At 41.3% G+C, this 22,884-nt stretch overlaps 4 protein-coding genes across 4 annotated transcripts; 3 read left to right on the forward strand and 1 right to left on the reverse strand.

The window, feature by feature from the left end:
- The first annotated feature begins 1,342 nt into the window (after positions 1 to 1,342).
- Positions 1,343 to 6,962, forward strand: LOC127600758 (myelin-associated glycoprotein-like). The gene is made up of 7 exons (XM_052065548.1): positions 1,343 to 1,619; positions 2,534 to 2,785; positions 3,051 to 3,311; positions 3,401 to 3,485; positions 4,345 to 4,461; positions 4,545 to 4,614; positions 4,689 to 6,962. Exons 1-7 carry the CDS (start codon positions 1,496 to 1,498, stop codon positions 4,737 to 4,739), a joined length of 960 nt encoding a protein of 319 aa, XP_051921508.1. The 5' UTR covers positions 1,343 to 1,495; the 3' UTR covers positions 4,740 to 6,962.
- A 53-nt stretch (positions 6,963 to 7,015) lies between these two features.
- LOC127600760 (sialoadhesin-like) lies at positions 7,016 to 9,975 on the reverse strand. Its single transcript, XM_052065550.1, has 8 exons — positions 9,705 to 9,975; positions 9,230 to 9,598; positions 9,111 to 9,143; positions 8,978 to 9,019; positions 8,790 to 8,901; positions 8,183 to 8,257; positions 7,657 to 7,738; positions 7,016 to 7,588 (listed from the first exon to the last, which is right to left on the reverse strand). The coding sequence occupies exons 1-8, from the start codon at positions 9,769 to 9,771 to the stop codon at positions 7,514 to 7,516; spliced, it is 855 nt and encodes a 284-aa protein (XP_051921510.1). The 5' UTR covers positions 9,772 to 9,975; the 3' UTR covers positions 7,016 to 7,513.
- A 1,446-nt stretch (positions 9,976 to 11,421) lies between these two features.
- On the forward strand, positions 11,422 to 16,802 carry si:dkey-238d18.4 (TBC1 domain family member 15). Its single transcript, XM_052065496.1, has 10 exons — positions 11,422 to 11,704; positions 13,131 to 13,316; positions 13,397 to 13,515; positions 13,932 to 14,035; positions 14,288 to 14,355; positions 14,424 to 14,570; positions 14,655 to 14,745; positions 14,947 to 15,095; positions 15,824 to 15,965; positions 16,117 to 16,802. Exons 1-10 carry the CDS (start codon positions 11,512 to 11,514, stop codon positions 16,283 to 16,285), a joined length of 1,368 nt encoding a protein of 455 aa, XP_051921456.1. The 5' UTR covers positions 11,422 to 11,511; the 3' UTR covers positions 16,286 to 16,802.
- Positions 16,803 to 17,654: 852 nt separating this feature from the next.
- On the forward strand, positions 17,655 to 22,251 carry hsc70 (heat shock cognate 70). Its single transcript, XM_052065474.1, has 9 exons — positions 17,655 to 17,815; positions 19,206 to 19,411; positions 19,497 to 19,702; positions 19,781 to 19,933; positions 20,185 to 20,740; positions 20,808 to 21,010; positions 21,086 to 21,284; positions 21,362 to 21,594; positions 21,734 to 22,251. Exons 2-9 carry the CDS (start codon positions 19,207 to 19,209, stop codon positions 21,917 to 21,919), a joined length of 1,941 nt encoding a protein of 646 aa, XP_051921434.1. The 5' UTR covers positions 17,655 to 17,815; position 19,206; the 3' UTR covers positions 21,920 to 22,251.
- The last annotated feature ends 633 nt before the right edge of the window (positions 22,252 to 22,884 follow it).

Here is a 22,884-nt window from a genome sequence, read left to right on the forward strand (position 1 = left end):
TTTAAAAGTCCCCAAACATAACAAGAGAAATATTGGCAAGCGTGTTCTTGTAATGTGTGCTGTACTTGAGACACATCACATCTCCCAAATGAACACTATTTCCTTGGGCAATTGTTGGTCTCCTCCCCCAAATGAGATGTCTGTCGTGGGGCCGAGGGGAATCCAAACTGCCTGAAAATATAAAGAGGAAGAAGAAGAAGAAGGAAGAAGTTAGACTCACTCTTAGCTTGTCTGTAAACTACAGTGACCGCTTGGTGGAAGTTAGGAAAAGGTTTATGCCGCGTTTGTGAAAGTCCGCCAATAAAAACTGATGCCATGTTAAGGTTATACAGTACAATTACAAATATTACTAAGTAGACATGCAACAAATCGAGACAGGAGATAAAGTACACAACCAGAGTCAGAGATTTTCTTTTGCAAAAGAGGAGACAGTCGCCTCCAGCACACCAAAGTCGTCCAGCATCCTGGCCCCCTCCTGCTCTTTTTCTGAACATGAGAGAGGCGGCCCTAATATGGGGGTGGTTGAATGGGCTAATGTCTGACTTTGTGGGCATAGCGCAATTCAAAACGGTTTACAGCAAGCAATGTGTTTTTGTATCATAACATATGGTTATTCCATCATGTCCTCACCAAAGCTTTTTTAAAAAATCGATGCTACTTGACGGCAGCAAAACATTTAAAACAGAGAGGATTATAATGCGCTAACACTATGCAAGTAGCATGTACACAGTCATGAATCTGCTATATTCAGGAATTAAATTATTCAACACAAATCTTCATTGTTATACTTCTGGTAAAATAGATTTGTTAGATTCTTTTTTGTTGTTTGTTTTTAACTCGCTAATTGCTGATTGACTCCAAAATCCTGATCCACTTAAGACTTCCCCCCCAAAATTACATTGGGTTAGTTTGACCTGCAGCCTAGAAGGAGAGTTAAACACTGAGCTTTTGACTCATTCAGTACCAGTAAATTCTGGACCAAGTCTGAAAAGACGTTTAAAAACGTCTTTGGGAGTGAATGAGTTAATGTCACATAGAATCTTTTATTAATTTACTTTATGTTAACTCTTTTGTTAAGCGCTTTGTTACAGCTGCAGCTGTTGTGAAAGCGCTATATAAATCAGCATGTATTGTATTTTATTGTATTGTAAATCAACTACTAACCTAAATAATACACTCACTCAAATTAACGTGACATCACACATAGCTAAACAAATATGTGCACTACCACTTTACACAAATGCTATTTGAACCACTGACACATTTCATTTTGCCATTTAATTGAAGTTCTCTAACTCTTTGTTACAACAAAAACATTTTTTGTATTCTCAGGTACATTAAGTCCTGTCAAATTAACTGTGACGGAAGAAACGGCACAATCAACAATGATTGCTTCCTGTTCTGTCACTCACTCCTGCCCCGCCTCTCCTCCCGTTATCCTCTGGAGTCACTCTGGACATCAACATTATCAGACGCGACCCCTGGAAAACGGCCAATGGGAAGCTACGTCCACACTGACCTTTCATCCTGCCATGCTGAGAACAACACGCATTTGCAGTGCCACGTCACATTCAAGGGGGGGCAGCAACAGGAAGCATCCAAGATCATAAATGTGAATTGTAAGTAGAAGATGGCCTCCAATGGGGACTATATCCACCTCTTTAATACCAACATTATCATTTCAAAATTATAGAAATCATCATTATAATTCCCCCCCCCCCCCCTACACACACACACACACACACAAATACTGTAACAGCACACAACTGTGCCACATATGTTATCTGGAGAAGTTCTGAATCAAGATTTATCTAATAACGTGACAACATGTTTTTAGTGGAATACATCATCACCGGAGGTGCTGACTATTAAATAAGGAGGGGCGAGTACTGCGACCAGATATCTGAATTGGGTTGACATCTTATATTTTAGGTTTGGCCGATACCAGCATCGTTTTGTTTTCAGGAACTAAAAGACATACAAGGCTGACTGATTACCATTCATGTGCAATTTCTGTAACTATGGACGCAGTTGGAATACGCTCCAAGCGCACACTGCTTCACTCCGACCGTTTGGTGTTGTCCAAATATGTCCTTTGGTTATTCAGAGTGCACCAAAAATGGGCTGCCGGTGCGCGCTCTAACTAGGGACATAGTTCCCAGTGCGTAAGGAACTCCAGATGGAAACAGTTCAAGCATGAGCTGCTGGTTGCTTTGGAATACAAAGTGTCAAAGTGATATGGTTTCCCAAAATTCATAACAGCCCTCCAAGGGAAACCAGAACTACAATGCGGCCCGCGACAAAAATGAGTTTGACACCCCTGCTTTAGAACTTAAGATGGGTTCAGAAATTAACACATGCGCTTGGTGCACAGGTGTCAGTGTGAACTTAATACTAAATAATAACACACTTTTGTTCTTGTTGGCTTTTCCCTTAACTGTGAATGACCAGGCCCATCCTTCTGTGTTCATTTCTAAATGTGTGTACAAAATTCTAAACACCCCGCTGCAGCCTTTCGTGTGTTTCTCAACAGACGCCCCCGTGAACATAAACGTCGACTTCAACGCAAACGTGAAGGAGGGCGAGGCCGTGCGCCTGAAGTGCAGCTGCGACGCCAACCCTCCCGCCAGCAGCTACGAGTGGCATAACTCAGACGGCACTGAGCTGCACAAGGGCAACGTCTTCATCCTGGCAAACGTCTCCAGACACACGGGGGCCCTGTACTGTACAGTTACCAACGCCTTGGGAAGAGCAACATCATCACCCGCACAGCTTAACGTGACATGTAAGTAAACAATCAAGTCACTTTTGTGGTGATTTGATTTAACCGGGACATACTGTTCGGGTCAAATTTCACTGACGTTTAGCAATATCAGGCAGGATACTTTTTAAAAAGTTGTACTATAGCTCATAATTTGATATAAACCATTATTATGAGGATATTCTTAGCCCCGGGCTAAAATTGACACACAACATACAATACAGTACGTGCATGCACATGAACAGTATGTAAAGGGTTAAAATGTGACTTTCTTGCCTTTTTTCAATAGATGCCCCTGTGATTAAGAGCGCCTCATCCTGCTCCTCCGAGGGGGACATGCTAAAGTGTGTGTGCATTGCAGAGTCCAGACCCCCCAGCAATGTCCATTTCTCACTGCCTGACATACTCCTTCCGAGGCCTGACATAGAGAGACATGATTCCATTACCATCGGCACTCTGCGAACTTTTCTTCCTTCTTCTGAGTTGGTCTACTGCGTGGCTAACAACGCCATGGGCAACGCCAGCGCCGCCATCACTTTACCAGTTCACAGTATGGAAGAAAGCATTTCACTTGATTGAATGACCAGTTTGGATGACATGAATTCTGATTTTTTTCCACCCTGTTTTGTTTTAATACAGGCAAGAGGCTGTATCTTTATGTTATTATTGCAGCTGGAGGTGTTGTCATGCTGGTGATTCTCTTAGTAGTGATGATAAAAAAATGGTAAGAAACTACAGAGGAACCTCCACAATTGAACACTCAAAAAAGTCGAAACAAAAATTGAGGATTTCGACTTATTATCATGCAGCATGTCATCATGTGCGACTTCAATAACAATTCCAAAATGTTCCCCTTTTTTGGGGGGGGGGGGCAAATAGTGACAAGTTTGATTGATTATTATCTCTTTGCGAGTCTAATTGCAAATTATTACAGCGATCTGAAATTTACCAACAAAATTACGAATCGATGTTTTCATTTAAACATTTTGGCAGATCAGGTTTTATATCCGGTGTATACCTTTTTATAAAACAACTGATGATCTCAAAATCATTTAAGATCGACATTGATCCCCCCATACATTTTGAAATCTTGAAAACCTTTGAATACAAGCAGCTGATGGACATTTTGTAATATTCAATATCTTAAAATATTTTTACTGGTTTTAAATTCCTCAAGTATCTTCTTCATCAAATCACGAGGAACAGACACTTTCAGACCGAATATATGTGGTCATGAATGCGCCCTCGAGTGGACATGACTAACAATGGCGGCTCGGTTCCTTGTCCAGTAATAAAATGAAAATAAAAATAAAAAAATATCAAATATACGCATTAACGAATTTGCAGTTCATTCAATGCCTTAAGGCTTAAGCAGTATTTACTGTGATGACGTGGTGTCTGTGACGTGTTTTTTAACTTGCTCTCAACATAGGCTGCAAATACAAGTATTTTTTAAAATAAATCTTTGTTAAATTAATTTCACGAATCAATTTAAACTGCTGAAAATGGCTTGCTGTCTTTGACAATGCAATCATAACTGTTGCACAAACAGACCGTTTTTGTTTTGTTTGTTTTTCCACCAGGAAACTCAATGAAATGACATACTGTTGTTCTGCCACCAGGGGTCGATCGAGAGGCGTGCCTGACTCAGAGCATCCACCGAAAACTGCCCTGTCCTTTAAAACTGTCAAAGCAGCAAGGTTCAAATGTGTTCGTGTGACGGAAAATTTTCCACCTGCATTTCCAAAAGGAAAACGTGTCATTTTCTGTATCTTTTCTTAAGGAAAAACACTAAGGCTGGTCAGAATCAAAGCAGCATGCAGGATTATCATACCTATGGCAACACGAGTGAGGTTTGTTCACACTTCCTGTGAGTTATTTCATTCCATGTCTGCTCGGAGGGAATTAACCTTATTTTTCCTCACAGGCTGAGTGGACTGTCGACTGTGAGCCAGTTTACGCAAATGTACAAAAGTGACCTGAAGGATTGAGCGCATGCGCAGTGTTTGTGTTGTTGTATTTTTTATTTGTATCTTAGTACTGTTGAATATTTTCAGTGTGGGTAACTTTGTTTTTTTGTGTAGTAAGTCCACAAACCGCCCACATGTTAAAAAGATCAACAACTAGTTTCGGTCTCAATTAAATGAGACATATTATTCATTTTTCCCTAATTTAAAAAAGCTCCTGTCACGTGACGTGGTGGTGAACCCCAAAAAAGCAGGCGAGAGGGAGGACCAAGGTGTACTTGACGAATTGTATTTTAAACAAAGAGAAAAACAAAATCCAGAACTCAGACATGAAGAAAGCAAAAATCCCAAGTAACAAACAAAAACCATGGCCGAAGCTAAAAACTAACTGTGACCGTAGCATGAGCGAGAAGCTGAGAACAAGAACGAAACATGAACAAAACATGAGCTAGGAACAAACATGCCCAAAACATGACACGACCAAACAAACAATGACCCGACACTGAGTGGTCATGTCGGGAGTCTCTTTATAGTAATAATCACTTAATGACCAACAGGTGTGCAGCTTTAGGAGGAGCTCTACACCGCCACCTGTTGGTCACAAACAGAAACATGACAGTTCCTCATTTTTAGAAACACCCCTGATAGTCTTTTGTCAACATTACATCACACTGATTCAGATCTTTTGGCGGGGGTTTCGGGGATGGGTTTTGACTCTGGGTTTTAGCTATACTGAGCATTTTTTTTCTTTTTGCAAATAGGCATGAGCAAAAAAAAATCAAGTGGGTTTTTACGTTGTTATACTTCTGGAGACTTGGCTCTACACTCCACACTTGGAGAACATCACTCCTTGTCTAGCCTGAAAATGAATGTCACCTCGACAAAATAACCACATGGTGGAAATAGGCAAGTAACAAAATATTCACTTGAGCTGTGTTTGGACCAGGGCATTAGTTAACCACGGTATTACTGTACTGTGTGCAGAAGGAAGAAGGTCAAACAGTCATTTAGGACTTTAATTTATTACACAATATGTAGTGACCTTTTTTTTTGTTCTTGTTGCACAAATATGCCATATGTATACAAAAATCAAAAAATGAATACTAAAACCAATAAAAACTATTGAACTATTTAAAAAAAGAAATAAAAACCAACAAACCCATTCCAAAACCTAGTTAAAATTAAATTGAAAAAACAAAAGTCAAAACAAACCAAAAACTAACAATAATGTAATCACCCAAAACTATTTCAACCCTAAATCAAAATCAATCACTCTTTCCCTACTTCCCAATTACTCTGTCAAGATTTCTGTAACGTATATTAACTAAAAGTGAAAAATGAAACAATACCCCAGAAATTGATGCGATGCATCAGGGGGGTCTGTTGCTTTTCTAGCCACTGTTGATTTGTACACTACTTTTCATTTTGTATTGTTGGATGCATTGATTGTGTTTCATTTTAATTTAACTCTCTCTCTCTCTCTCTCTCTCTCTCTAACACACACAAACACACACACACACACAATTTTCAAGTTCTCATGTCATGTGACACCTTGCACAATCATGCAAAGGAGTACTGTATACGAGCTGAAAATCTGGGGAAGTAAATGTGTCAAAGATTATTTTAGGATTCCAAACATTTAATCATATGGGTCGTCATCATCTCATTCACAGCCAATATCATCACAGGATTTCTTCTGTGTGGGTTTCGCTTAATTTCGATGGGTTAGAAGGGCGGGATGGGGCGGGGGGTCCCATAGTTTTTGTGAAAGGACAATGGTGGATAAGAGAGACATATAATATTCACCGGTTACCGATTCCTGCATATACTGTATTTTTCAGATTGTACTTAAACATAAAGTAGTGAACAGTTTCAATCTCAAGAAATGAACAGAGCAGAAGTTTCATCAGTGCTCACAACACAGGAAGTGAGTTGACAAATCCATTGACATATTGTGCAAGACAACGAGGACAACTCCCCTGACCTGTTATCGTCACACATTCCCTATCGTCATATATATATATATAAATGCGGGCCTCATGCTATTGTGTGCTGAGAAATAGTTTACACTTATCTCAGTATGTCATTTCCATTTAGTAACAAAATAAAGAAAAGCTTGAATGCTGAATGTTTTTAACTTTGTAATTTGCCTGCTTGTTGATCTGAATCTGTAATACGTGATGTACTGTTTTCAAATTCGATTCGGCTAGCTCAATAAATTCAAAGGATGGCCATTTGATTCAATTTTCTTCCGCATCTATTGGGAAAATTAATTCTTTTTCTTACATTTAATGGAATAGGAGACCCATCCATCCATCCATTTTCAACACCACTTATCCTGAACATGTCATGGGAGGGTGCTGGAGTCTGTCCCAGCTGACTCCGGCCGGGCAAAAGGCAAGACACCCTGAACTGGTCGTCAGTCAGTCGCAGGGCACATATAAAGACGCACAAGCAGTCACACCGTCACTGAGTGGGAATCAAACCCATTGCGACCGCACACAAGTCAGGTGAGCGTACCACTACACCATTAGCAACTGGGAATGGGAAACCCTTTTTCAAAGTTTGGACCTCCTGTTTCGATCCCAGTGGTATCAATTTTCTTTCACGGCTGTCCTGATGATGGTCTTGGGTGAATATGAGCCAATCTCATCTGATTTTTGGCCACCCTGGACTGGAAGATCTGAACATGCAACACAATGATTTGTTTACTCACAAATGTGTGATGAGCACCTTTATTCATTCGCTGTATTTGGCGAGCCGTGCACTTTCAGTGGCCGACAAGCTAGCAGAGTGCGTGATCCACATTTTCGTATATGCTGTGATCCCCTCCTCGTCCGTCCGGTTGACCTGTAGCTTGCTGTAAAGACGGTAAGCCAAGTTAGCTTCAGTCAGGATGAATATGAATTTCGTGGCCGTGAATCTTACCTGTAAATTAATATAAACAGGTTCCTCTATAACCTTGCTCTCTGGAAGCTTTTTATCGTTGTGTTTGTTGTTCATTTCTTTTCTAGAAAATGGGAGAGAAAACCATCAAAAGAGACAAAACTGTACATTGAATCACAGACATGTTTCAGTTAAAAGGTCATGACGTTTTTGCCTCTCGGAGGAGAAAAGAGTTGTGGTTTGGTCCTCATCCTTTTCGTAAAGTGGGAGCATTGGGGGAGTTTTTAATGGCTTGCTTGCAAATAGTAAGGTCTGTGGAGTACGGCCGATGTCGATTCTGATGTTTGATAATTAACGGGGCAATAAATGCGAAGCAGCTTTTCTCGCAAAGCAAAAGCAATGAATGTTCTCCAGCCAACACTTCCTGACTGCTTAATATTTTTGACATTATGTAGATGATGACACGTAGCATATTTCTCCTTGACTTGGACCGAAACTAGTTGTTGATCTTTTTTCCACATCACTTAGGTGGAACCCTTGCAAATGTTTAAACATCCATGATACATACCTGGTGGCTTGGTTTGGCGATTTTCTGCTGAAGTTGGCATAATATCCAGAGCCCTCCCTTCCAAATGATTGTGATCTGTGAAAAACAAAATGGCTTTCTTATTTTTTGCTGCGGCCGATGGAAAGACAGACAGAGAGTCAAATAGATAGATAGATAGATAGATAGATAGATAGATAGATAGATAGATAGATAGATAGATAGATAGATAGATAGATAGATAGATAGATAGATAGATAGATAGATAGATAGATAGATAGATAGATAGATAGATAGATAGATAGATAGATAGATAGATAGATAGATAGATAGATAGATAGATAGATAGATAGATAGATAGATAGATAGATAGATAGATAGATAGATAGATAGATAGATAGATAGATAGATAGATAGATAGATAGATAGATAGATAGATAGATAGATAGATAGATAGATAGATAGATAGATAGATAGATAGATCTTCATTATGGGGTGTTGTGTGCAAAATTTTGAGGGGTGGGAAAAACGAATGTGTTACATTTTGGGATGAGGCTCAAACAACAAAAAAGCAAAACAAGCAAAGCTCTCCGAATATTTTCCAGATCTAGCTCGACTGATTGAAGCTCACCTTGCGTGCCTTTTCCAAAGGAGCAATCCAGCAGCGAGAAGGATAACAACGGCCGCAAGCGGTACAAAGACGGCAATGCAGATTGTTTGTAACATATTTCTGTTGCTTAGCGCTGTCAAGAAAAGAGACAGCATGGTCAACAGCGAGGCAATGCTCACTTGAGATTTCAAACGGATGATTACACATACATTGTGAATCTTTTGGAATGGCTGAAGTTGGGAAAATAATGCCTGCAAAAAAAGAAAAAGAAAAGGGACAGCTAACATAATAACACAGTTTGATGGCAGCGTCAATAGTCAACATCAAAGACTGGGCCGTTACCTGGATTGAATGTGCCTGGCATAGCATCTAGCCCTACAAGAGATGTGTTGTGAAACATACTCAATAACACAACTGCGAGTTGAAACGAATGTGATGATATTTTTTGACAAGATGCTCACCTGACGTAGTTATCATGACGCTTTGGTTATAAAAACTAAAGCTTTTCTTGGCAACGATCCGAAAGTAAATAACCAGTTTGCTGTCCATTAGGTTTTTAATCTTGAGGGTGCAGCTCCTGCCGTTTTTCCTTGCTATCAACGAGGTCTTTCCTTGATATCTCGTCACCACAAATGTGCTATTGGGGTGATAAATGAACGCGTTGGTATCCAGGTCGTAGGTCTTGAATGCGCTTCTCTGGAAGAGTTTCCAGAACAGCCCAAGGTTTTCTGTGTGGTACATGGGTGGGTAGCTGAACGTACATGGAACGGTCACACTTTGGCCTTTCACTGCGGTGATGCTTCGGTTGACTTTCACACCCCATGTTTCACCTGGAGATCAAAATAATCATCATAATCAGAATAATGATGCGAATAACAAATTCACTCAGCAAGGGCCTGTGTGACACCATCCAAAACAAACGGCGGCTCGACCCACCTTTTGAATGAGCAGCCAGGATCAGAATGATGATGGCAAGCTCAATCAAAGGTTGCTGATGATCCATTGCAGACGTCCCAAGTCCGATTCCGATCGTGTTGACTTTGGACAGCACTTCCCACTCAATGTGCCCGCTTTTTGAAACAAGCGCAATCCGAAGCCGACAAGGCGGCTCATTGAACGGCTGGTTAATGCTTGAGAGGAAAGGTAGTTGCTCGCGAATCCTGACGGTGATGTGAAATTTTTGGGTGTGTTTCCTGTTGCTTTGCAGTGGTGAATAAAAAAAAGGAAGTTGGAACAACGCAGTGAATGTTGACTTTATTTTAAACTTTCACTCAAATAGATGAGAACACTTTGACCCCGTCGAAACAACAGGTTTCGTTTATGCTTGTGTAATATGAAAATCCACTTTTGTGGCTCTTTGTTGAACAAGGCAGCATATACGCTCAGTATTCAAAACAGGCCTTTGATTGCCTCACTATGAAAATGTAGAATAGAATACACGTGCTAAATCTGTCTTAGGCTATTTCCTGCAAAGATTTGCATATCTATCCATTTGCACAATCGCTAAAAAGAAAAATCAATACACAAAAAAGTAAATAGATAGACTAAAATGAATTGGCAGATTATTTTTTTTTCCATGTCATGAAAGTTTACATTAAAAAAAATCTAATCTTTGCCATTCCAACGACCAACTCTTGCTTGCAGGACATACTGTATATCACTTTTTGCTTTTTGGGACCTAAGAAGAGAAGAGATTGAATAGCTTATTCAAAAGTGGTGTGAGTCAATGTGTGTGTGTCAGGCAAGCGGTGAGGGAGAGAATTCCCAGGAAGAAAGTTCAACGTCAAAGGAAAATGTGGTCCTTTAACTTTAAATCAATAAAGTATTGAAAAGCGGGGGTTTAGTTCTTGACATTAGTTCATTTGGTTTATATCTGAAATATTTACTTTATTTTTCTTTTTGTTTTTTGTTTTTTGTTTTAGAAATTCTACGATGCTTCTTTCAAAAGCACTTTATTCTGAATACACGTTTTATTTCATATACATCTTGAAAAAAAATCCTGTTTCATTACAAAAATAAACAGAAATATTTTACTGTATCTTGGAAAAAAAATACGATCAGTTGGTGACGGCAAAATATTTGCTTTCCATGCGGATTGACTCAACTGTGGGCGGTGTGAGTATTGCTCTTTCAACTTCCTCACTTAAAACGGTAAAAGGCTTCAACACCCACACTTTTCCAATAACTTCTTCCGATGGGTAGGACACTTTAGGCATAGTGGGAGAACTACAGTGGATATAAAAAGTCGACGCACCCCTGTTTAAATGCCAACTGTCTGTGTGGGAAAAAAAAGACTAGCAAAATCTCACAATCACATGGGGAAAATGTGTTATGGTTTGAAAAGCTTACTAGAACAACTGAACTTGATTTGGGATTAATCAGAGGCCCTTTCATATGATAGATAGATAGATAGATAGATAGATAGATAGATAGATAGATAGATAGATAGATAGATAGATAGATAGATAGATAGATAGATAGATAGATAGATAGATAGATAGATAGATAGATAGATAGATAGATAGATAGATAGATAGATAGATAGATAGATAGATAGATAGATAGATAGATAGATAGATAGATAGATAGATAGATAGATAGATAGATAGATAGATAGATAGATAGATAGATTTTAATGAACGTGTGCAGAATGAAGTCCGAAAGACTTGCCGTTTACGATGGATGAGAAGTTCGCCCGCGCTTCGGTTCAGCGGCTGGCTGACACTGTGCGAATACCTCACGGATGGACCGTGTGATTTCATCGGAGGAGGGGAACGGGCAAGCCGGACGCCAGGAGCCGCGCGCCCGCTCCCGGAGGAGGCTGGCCGGCGTCAGCTCGCCCGCTCAGGCTGCCGCACGGCTCACCTTGTCCGGGGTCATGGACACCGAGGGGAGGGTGGACGAGTCTCGACTGAGAATGCACATTTTCCAAAACGGTATCCATCTTTGGCTCAGTGATGAAGATGAATGTCAATTAATTATGTTGTCTCCTTTTAAAAGGACCAGTTATTCCAATATTAACGTTAGTAAATGTATCTTTTAAGTCGATAATTCTCACGTTTTTGACATGCCATCAAAACAGCAATAGTCACAATTATATCAATGTTAACATCATCGGCCCCAGAAAGAAATTTAAAAATGTTTGGGCTCCACAGCATTGGTATTAATGCTGTTGATTGAAATATTACATAATTTTATCAATTTTAAAATGCCTGTGACCCAAACTAATAATTGAAAGTGTAAACAGCAAAAATGACACATTTTATGACAATTATTACAGTTTATCTTGGTGATGCATGCATTTTTGTATTTATTTTATTTATGGGTGAATTTATGAATGTAAGGAAGTCTATCCCTGCACTCTCTCAACACAAGCACCACCACCAGCAACAACAAAATGTCCAGGTATTAGAATCGATAAAGTGTGCATTGTGCAAGAACATTAAAGTGCAAGCTACAAATCACACGCAGGCCTTGTGGTTATCTAAACAAAGAGTTGGTTATGGTCACATGAACAGAAGTTGAAGTGCTTGTTGCTAGAGGCAGTCAAGTGATGCTTTGCCCACGTTTTCTGGAAGTGCACTTTCAAACAGCTCTGAAGCAAGAGTTGCCATAAAAGTACAACATTTAAAAAGAAGGCAAGACTTGTTAAAAAAATCACATGAGCTTGAACTCATGTGAGTTCAGTGACGTGTGTGAAGCTAAGAAATTATGGGGCTTAATGTTTCAGAGCTGCCTTTGTGAATGTGAATATTTTCTTTGAAAGCCATCATCATGGCAAAAGGAAATGCTTCAAGTCTGTTAAACGTGCTCAATAAATATTCTTTCTGAATGTGCTGGAACAATAGTAACGGACATGGATGTCGGAATTCAAAGAAAAAGATTAGCCCGGCAGCAGTGCAAAACATTGCGTAACACATGAGTCTCCAATCCTCTGGAAGCAGAGCAGAGGTCATCTGCCCTTAAGTTCCACTTCACTGATTACCTGACGTGACCTGCTTTGATGATGATTGCACAAAAATGTGCAATATTTGGGAATTTTTTTTCCCTATGGGATGTTAAGATGGCAATTTTTAAATGCTGCATATGTTCGACAGGAATTTTAGAAGTGGTTTGCTTTTGTGCTGGGTCCCACGGTGTGCAGTTAAACAAACAAAAAAAAACCTACTTGAAATTAACATTGTTTTTCCTGGCATTCCATTTCTAAAATGACAGAAAATCCTATTCTGTGTGTTTCCAATTTAGACCTATAAATATCAAGTTTCCTCCTAACTCACGTGGAAAACGTAAACTGTAAACATCCCTGAAGTTTTGCAACCTACTCCACCATTAACAATTGTGACAACATCAATCCGTGTCTAGGTGGCGTATCTCCCACTGAGCGTGGCCTAGCATGGCGCTTCCTGTTCGGGATGTACCCGTGCAGCTCGACCGCTTTGGAGCGTCCTCTGCTTCAGGAGCAGCTGACTGTGCGTTACCAGGTGATGAAAGCAAAGTGGCAGAACTTCCTCCCTTCGGCTGTACAGATGCATCTCAATGGCACCGATGGTAAACTCCCCAAACGTTCTCTTTCACAGACGATGACATCTTGATCATGATTATGATTGTCTATCATATGTGCTTGGTAGCTGAGCTGGTGGCTGCAGTGGGCTATTTTAACCAGAGGCAGGCACTGGTCCAGCAAGAAGCTGACAACTTGAGTGACGAGGTCCGAGAACGGGTGATGTTTTTGGAGCTGCAAGCGCAGGTTTGTTTGATGGGCACCTTTTTGGTTCAAGGAAGAAAACCCAACAGAAGCTGGTGTATTTAAAACATGACACGCCATGAGGGGCGGCACGGTGATGGACTATCAGCACGCCGGCTTCACAGCGCAGAGAGAGCGATTCCATGATTGACGTTTCTTGAAGCATTCTCTTTATGTTGCGTATTAATGGCAAGACTGACTGTGAGCAGGACCAAGGCTATTGATTTTCATCTACTGCTTCATTCTTGTGAGAGCACACTCTGCAAGTGGCAAAAACCTCTGCTTAACACAATCGAGTCAGGAAAAAAAGAGCACAAAGTGTACCGCGATTTTGCAATCACTTCAGAGTTGCCTGGTAGTTATAATCAAATGTGTCAATTAATAATATTGTTGTATTGTTGTTTTGCGCTTGTTTTCAGATATTGTTTGAACGTGTTACTTTTGACCAGAAAGAGCTACAGGAAGCCATCCGAATTATTAATAAAGATGTCCCAAGAACCAACAGAGACCTGAGCTACTACCAGTACGGAATTCTAATTATTTTAATTTGGCAGCTAGATAAAATGGAATTCTAAAATTATGCATTGTTTCTGCAAAGGAGGTTAAGTTTATGTATTTTCAGTGGCTTGGATATGTAGGTATTCTTCAATGATACCGTGAGACATTGGGAATTAAAATGACGTATTACACCCTTGATTGACATTTTGAAATTCACTCATGAATTCAACCAGTTGCCTTGTTTTAAACTTTTTTTGGGGGGGGGGGTGTATTTCAGAGGTGAAGGTTCAGGGAATCTGCTGGTGCTGAGAGACATCCTCATCACCTATGCGGCTTTCCATCCAGGTAAACAATCAAAGACCTTCATGTTTTTGTCTTTTATTTTTCAACTGCAACTTTTTCTTGTATTACAGAGGTAAGTTACGCCCAAGGAATGAACGACCTGTGCAGCCGATTCCTGGAGGTTATGGACTGCGAGGTTGACAGTTTCTGGAGTTTTTCTTGTTACATGGAGAAATTTGCCAAGGATTTCCGAGAAGATGGCCTGCACAGAAAAATAGGTGGAGTGGACTGTCAATCATTACATGTTTGTTCTTTGCTCGGAAACACAAGTCAATGAAAGCTTTTGAATAAATGTCATTTAGAGTTGGAGGCGGCCCTGTTAAAGGAATTGGACCCTCAACTTCATGTCCACTTGGTCACAGACAGCATGGAGAGCTTCACCTTCTGTCACAGGTAAATGAGTTGTCAGTTTTCATCCTTAATGGGTCCCGCCGTATACATATATATATCAGTGATCTTTGTGACTTATTCTTTTGTTTAATCAACATTTTTTTTGACATGTATATCTCTGTACATCTGTGTGTGTGTGTGTGTGTGTGTGTGTGTGTGTGTGTGTGTGTGTGTGTGCGTGCTTGCATGTGGGGGATACATCAGATGGCTGCTGCTTGGCTTCCAGAGAGAATTCGAACACAGTGATGCGCTACGTTTGTTTGAGATCCTCAGTTGCGACCACCTGGAGCTCATTTCCCAGCGTGTAGACCAAGCCCGTTATCAGGAAAGGCTGGCCCAAAAATATTGTCCAGGTGAGACTTAGCCTCTATTTTCGTAGATAGTGTACCTGTGCCACCGTGGTCAGTGGATACTGATTTTCATATACGTAAGAGTCGCATTGCACCTGTTTGTGAATTTGGCAGACTGGTCTCTGCCAAGATGGATGGGGCAGTGCAACCGAGGTAATGTAATAGAGATGTGCCTGGCAGAGTGACGATTCGGTGGCAGCCTTAGGCTTACACAGATCATGTCTAACATTGGTGCTGGGTAGACAGCTGGTCTCGTGTGATCTACAGTATTTCCTTCACAAACATACAAACAGTGTCATGCATCAAACATGCCGAATCAATGTATTGCAATTTTTTTTTAACCATTCCATACAGTGCTCCAGCTGCGGGAGGGTAGTTTCAAAGTCCACCTTGTCGAGACTCTAATGTCGTGCATGATTAGCATATCACATTTAAAAAGGGAATTGAAAGGCACCACTTTGATTGGCAATGAGCGAAGTTGACTGCGACCACTACAGCAGTGCAGCCCATCCTCTCACAGATCCAGCCTGCACTTCACTGTAAAATTACCCACCGGTCTAAGCCACCCATGCACACAGATATGCCACACGGCATGCAGTATTTCCACTTGTCACAAAAATAGAGCCCCTTGAGTAGAAGGTGGAGTATAAATAGGAAGGTAATGACTGTCGCCATGAAAAGATTGTGAACCCAACCATAAAGCTTTACTCATGCGTTGGCCTTGTCTGCAGATGACAAGTGTGAGTCGGAGCTGCAGGCCGTCAATACAGACTTTACGTTCGAGCTGTTCATCTGCGCAGCCATCCTTTTGGACCACAAAGACACTCTGTTGCAATGTCAAGATGAAGTCCAGCTGATTCAATTCACAAGCAGGTTTGCGTTACGCTCACTGGCCACATTATTGGGTACACAATTAAACGGGACCTGTATTAAAAAGTGTGCCTGGTGGCACAGTACTTACAGGTATTTCAAATGTTTTGTAAGTGTAATTAACAGCAGGTAACGTGAATTGTCTTTTGCGCAGCCTTCATGGAACACTGGACTTGAACAGCACTCTGAAGAAAGCAGAGCATCATTTCTTCAACTACTGCAAACGCTGTGCTTGGGACTCCATGAACTGCCGCTGTAGAGCGCACAAAAGCAAAGAAGAAGACTTTCTCTGTCAGCTTTGCAGTTTATTTGTTTCAAGATAAGAACGACTGGTTCATTCCCTGTCACCCTTTTAGAATAAGTGACCGAACACATTTAAAGGCATACATTTGTTGTTATTCTTAATAGTCCAGAGGTATAATGTTATCAGCAGATAGGTTATTTCATCATTATGGAAAAGTATTTATTGTTCGAAAGTGGACAAACATAAACTGTGGATTTTTTAAATTATTATTATGATTATTTTTAACTTGACATGTCAACATTGGCCTTTTTAAGGCTTGTTATAAAGGCTTAATGCAATATTTAGCCACTGGAAGGTGACAGACAACAGGTGGTGTTACTTACATACTTGGGTTATATTTAAAACGACTTATGTAACAAGTGTGTACGTTGTAGACACTGACAGAAAGAATGGAAAAGGAGGGAAATGATATGAACCTATGTTAATAATATAGTTAATGCTAATAATTCTATTTAATTTCTATATGGTGAATTGGTATCTTTGATCTGAAAATCCCACAAAAAATGTGATAAAAGGCCATTCAACGTTTTCACTTAGTGTATGGTGGATATCAAAGGTGTACTCACGCTTGTTCAAATGGCAGTTTGTTTCTTATTGGGATGACATAATAATTTTAAAATAGAACAATACAGGCCATTTCAAAACTTTTTTCCAAATTAATGTTACCTATAAATTGTACATGCCAAATCATTAAATTTTCTGTAATCTTTTTAAGGGGGGATGTACCGGTAGACATAACTGAAATAATATGCTATCTTCTTACAGTATTTTGGCATTTGTAGAGCCATTTCCATCAAAAATATATACACACAGTTCTACAAATCATTTAAACTGTGTTTGTGGTTTAGTACTGCAAACGGTCTTTTAGTTGGGGGGATGATGTGTCAAAGGTTGCTGTGTCAATGATGATGTGTCAATATGCACTTGCATTTAACCTCAAGTGTATTATTTAGCGACATTTCTCAGCAACACTATACAGGAGTAAGTTTAAGGCTAGATCAATCAATTCCTTGATTGATTGATCAATTCCAATCAAGATATTTCCAAGTCATTTTTGGAGAATTGTGTTCTGCATTTGTGGGAACGGTTTGGAGGAATCACCTTTCTGTTCCAGCCTGGCTCTGCCTCAGTGCACAAAAGCAAGGCGCATGAGTTCAAACACTTTTGAGGTGAATGAGAAGAGATATTGTGAGACTTCAGAAAGAATCATGAAAGAAAGTTTTCCCAAAATAGAAGCTGTCAGAGCAGCAAAAGGAGGGGCCATTGCACTTCCTAGCACTGTATATCTAAAGGTCAGCTGTCCTAATAGTTTTGTCCACTTATAGGTAGAGCAACAAGCTTATTTGGTAAGTCAGAAGGTTCTAGAACATTCTGTGGGGGGCTCATCTGACACCCAGTAGGGCTCCCCCTGCTCTATATACACTGGGTGAGCACATGCCCTCGCCCTCTTAGTCTGCCTGCCAGGACACAGAAAGGAGTACGGGAGAGGAAGTCAGGGCTCGCGAGCACAACATAATCCTAGTTAAAGTTGAACAGCTGACACAACAAGGTAACACGATTTCTAGCTGTGCTGCATCCAGCCTGGCTTCATGGTTTGTCTCGCTTCATTGCTGCATTGAAAAGCTTAACTGCCACGTGTGAGAGCTTTTTCAAATGTTTTTTTCTTTTACAAATTTTAATCATCATGCTTGCATGGATTATTGACTCCAGGCTGAAACTGAATCAATAACAGGCAGTTTAGGTCTGGATGGTCCAGAGCACTACGTCTGAGTGTGCGTGTGTGTGTGTGTGTGTGTGTGTGTGTGTGTGTGTGTGTGTGTGTGTGTGTGTGTGTGTGTGTGTGTGTGCGTGTGTGTGCGTGTGTGTGTGTGCGCGTGTGTGTGCGTGTGTGTGTTTTTGTCATGATGGAAACTTGTAGATGGAGAAGCAGCTGGACTGTGTCAGCAATTTCTTTGGTGTTACACAACAGGACAATTGAAAATTCAAAATGACACACTGTGAACAAACTTTCGGGTGAAATTACAAATAGAGGAAAAGAAAAGGTTGTCAGCTTCATTAAGTGCCAAATGCCAGTCGGCTCTGTCCCTGTTTGCTGCTATGAGCATGGCCCAGAAAGTTCTCAAATATCTTGGCATGTACAGAATGTAATATCTTCCCATATATGAATAAAATAATCTTAAATGTATGTGTGTATTGGCCTTTTATTTGAATAGCAGCCTTGCAAATAATTTTTGCCACCAATAATGATCCCAGCTTTTTTTTGGGGGGGGGGGGGGGACAACCATTAATTCCCATGTTGATAAGATGGCACTTATTATAGTAACAGCAAGGTATTTGGAGCCAGCTGTTGGAAAACACACACACACACACACACACACACACTGATCACTGCTATGGGATCGGTGCTCCTGTCACATGATTGCGTTGTGTTCATGAGGGTGGAGTGGCAAGCAAAAAAAATCCTGTAAATTTCCCCAGTGTGGGACAAATAAAGGATATCTTATCTTATCTTAAAAGTCTAGCGGGGGAAGTGAATGGCAACGTGATTACCAATCATTTTGTTTTAAATTCTCCCCTAAATGTGCCATAGGTATCAATTCAAAGCGAGCACTTTATCTTTGTAAAAGCAGAATTCAGACATACTGTACTTGGCTGCATTTTATTATTTATATTTTATACATTCGTATACTGCAATTTTTTATTTCTACACTTAAGGTTTACTCATTGTGGTGTGCCGAACCAAATTTCCTTTTATTTATAAAATGCCCCACGTAGTTGACTACAAACATGAAACATATTCATACAATCATTCTTTGTTAAGTATAAAATCCTTTTTTGAAATAAATGCTGCAGTATTTCATGAGCATGCAGTAAATCACACTATTGTCAACCAAAGAATAAAAATAAAAAAACACTGAATCCTTCTTTGCCTTATTCAGGATGTCGAAAGGACCGGCAGTAGGCATTGATCTTGGCACCACCTATTCCTGTGTGGGCATCTTCCAGCATGGCAAAGTGGAGATCATTGCCAATGATCAAGGAAACAGAACCACACCCAGCTACGTGGCCTTTACAGACACCGAGAGACTGATTGGAGACGCGGCCAAGAATCAAGTGGCCATGAACCCATCGAATACAGTCTTTGGTAAATACAACACAATGATACCGATTTACTGTTTTCCTAAGTCAATCACGTAGAACTGAGAGGTCTGTTCTTGGTCTGTCTGCAGATGCCAAGCGTTTGATCGGGCGTAAGTTTGATGACTCCGTGGTCCAGGCAGACATGAAGCACTGGCCCTTCAAGGTTGTGAATGACTCCACTAAACCCAAAGTGGAGGTTGAGTACAAGGGAGAGATCAAGACTTTCTTCCCCGAGGAGATTTCCTCAATGGTCCTCACCAAGATGAAGGAGATCTCTGAGGCCTATCTTGGCAAGGTAGGGACACATTTTGGCTAAACAGAGCTTCATTGAATACCAAAGAATATTTTTGAAACCAATCCTTCTATTTTGTAGGCTGTGACCAATGCTGTCGTCACCGTTCCTGCCTACTTCAATGACTCTCAGCGTCAGGCCACCAAAGACGCTGGGGCCATTTCAGGGCTTAATGTGCTGCGCATCATCAATGAGCCCACTGCAGCAGCCATTGCGTATGGCTTGGACAAAAAGGTCAACAAACATACAAATTATTCATCTAATGAATTCTATCATGCTTAGCCTATCCAGGGTCATGACTCTGCGTTATATTCCAAATCATCAGTCAGTTACGGGCTGACAGAGGTTGGAACCTTCAATTCAACTAATATTGGTTGTTTTTGACACTGGGAGAAAGATGGAGTCGCCTGAGAGGGACAAAGCAAAATCCACGCGGATCAGAACATCCAGTGAGGTCGATTTTGATTTTGAAATGTGTATTTCAGGTAGGAAGTGAGCGCAACGTCCTGATCTTTGACCTCGGGGGAGGCACTTTTGATGTGTCCATTTTGACCATTGAGGATGGCATCTTCGAGGTCAAGTCCACTGCGGGTGACACTCACTTGGGCGGTGAAGACTTTGACAACAGAATGGTGAATCACTTCATTGGCGAGTTCAAGCGCAAATTCAAAAAGGAAATCAATACCAACAAACGAGCGGTGCGTCGCCTGCGCACCGCCTGCGAGCGTGCCAAGCGCACCCTCTCCAGCAGCACCCAGGCCAGCATTGAGATCGACTCGCTCTACGAAGGAACCGACTTCTACACATCCATCACCAGAGCTCGTTTTGAGGAACTCAATGCTGATCTGTTCCGCGGAACCCTGGAGCCCGTGGAGAAGGCCCTGAGGGACGCCAAGATGGATAAGTCCCAGATCCAGGATATTGTCCTGGTGGGTGGCTCCACTCGTATCCCCAAGATCCAAAAGCTTCTGCAGGACTTCTTCAACGGCCGTGAGCTCAATAAGAGCATTAACCCTGATGAGGCGGTGGCCTACGGAGCGGGTAAGTACCTCCATTACGAATAGATGTGAATTTTTGAAAAGATGTTGAATGTGGAAACTCTCTTCAGCGGTCCAGGCTGCCATCTTGGCTGGCGATAAGTCTGAGAACGTACAGGACCTGCTCCTGCTGGATGTCACCCCCTTATCGCTGGGAATTGAGACCGCTGGAGGAGTAATGACTGTGCTTATCAAAAGGAACACCACCATCCCCACAAAGCAAACTCAAACCTTTACCACTTACTCTGACAACCAGCCTGGTGTGCTCATTCAGGTAGCGCCAACCCCATGTCCCCAATTTATTTCTCTTGCGCCACATAACTATTTCACCGTATGCATTTTATTTTAGGTTTTTGAAGGTGAGCGAGCCATGACCAAGGATAATAATATCCTGGGCAAGTTTGAGCTTACCGGTATTCCGCCCGCTCCCAGGGGCGTCCCCCAGATTGAGGTGACTTTTGACATTGACGCCAACGGAATTCTCAATGTGTCTGCTGTCGACAAAAGCACCGGAAAAGAGAACAAGATCACCATCACCAATGACAAAGGTGCTTAAATTCTCAGAGAGCATAAAATACACCACACAAAAGTCGTCAAACTTATCGAGGTTTTATTTTTGCCAAAGGGCGACTGAGCAAGGAGGACATCGAGCGGATGGTGCAGGAGGCCGAGCAGTTCAAGAGTGAAGACGAGGCCCAGAGAGAAAAAGTCACAGCTAAGAACGCCCTTGAGTCTTTGGCCTTCAACTTGAAGAACACCGTGGAGGACGAGAAGCTTCGGGACAAGATCAGCCCAGAAGACAAAAAGGCCATCATAGACAAGTGCAACGAAGTCATTTCCTGGCTGGACAGGAACCAGGTAAAGATGAATCCCGAGTGACTGAAATCCAGCGACAGCTCTGGGCATTGTGAAAATATTGTCTCCAAATATTCTTACTTGACAAACAAGCGACTTCATGTTTACCCTCATTCATTTTTTCCCCCTTTCTGTGATTTAGACGGCAGAGAAAGATGAGTACGAGCACCAGCAGAAGGAGCTGGAGAAACTTTGCAACCCCATAATGTCCAAACTTTACCAAGGGGCAGGGGGAATGCCTGGTGGAATGCCAGGGGGGATGCCTGGTGGTTTCCCCGGTGGAGCTGAAGGAGGCTCCGCTGGGCCGACTATTGAGGAGGTTGACTAAACACCCTGCTCTTGTAGAGCTGAAATTTCATCTCCTGACATTACTGTCTTGAAGCTTTTCTCAGAATGCTCATTAAATAAAAAAACAGAAACTGGCAAATGAAAATAACACTAGTTCCAAATGTAGTGATTTATTTTCTTTTTAGCAAAAAAAAAAAACAATGTACGATGTGAATGCTTTACATTGAAGAGTTCGAAATCAAGTTCAGTTAAAGTATCAGGCAAATCGAAATTAAAACGTCTACATTTTGATGAATCCACCGATAACTCAATCCAACTAATGCTTCCTGTACCAAAATACACCATATCAATAAAGATTGAGATGGCAATGTATGTGCGGGTTTTTCTTTCTTAAACTGTTTTGTTGAAAAGCTTCACAGTCACAGAAAATATAACACAGATGTGCTGCTGTAATTGTGCAACAACTGTCTACACATGCTAAATGTTGAAAAAAATGAAACCATTTGGTGCACCTGAACAAGGAAATATCCATCGGGGTCGTTCCATACCAAATTATCCAGTGGGTTCAATTAAGAAAATTTTGATTTTGGGGTGTACTTATTGGTCATCATGGCACAACATCCATCCATCCATTTTCTAATTGGCTTATCTTCACAAGGGTCACGGGCATGCTGGAGTTTAACCCAGCCGTCACGGGACAGGAGGCAGGGGGGACCCTGAGCTGGTTGCCAGCCAATTGCAGGGCGCATATAGACGAACAAGCATTCGCGCTCACAGTCACACTGAGGGACAATTTGAAGTGTTCCATTAGAAAACTCCACACAGGAAGGCCGGAGCCGGAATCGGAATCGAACCCTGCACTTCTGCGATGTGAGGCCGACGCGCTAACCAGTCGTCCACCATGCCACCCCATGGCACAACCCCTGCTCCCAATGACCGAAAATTTGAGATTTTGTGTTGCGCCATCACTATCAACGACTACGCCAATTTTCATTTACCGTACAT

Source organism: Hippocampus zosterae, chromosome 5 (assembly GCF_025434085.1).
Source record: "Hippocampus zosterae strain Florida chromosome 5, ASM2543408v3, whole genome shotgun sequence".
NCBI lineage: Eukaryota > Metazoa > Chordata > Actinopteri > Syngnathiformes > Syngnathidae > Hippocampus > Hippocampus zosterae.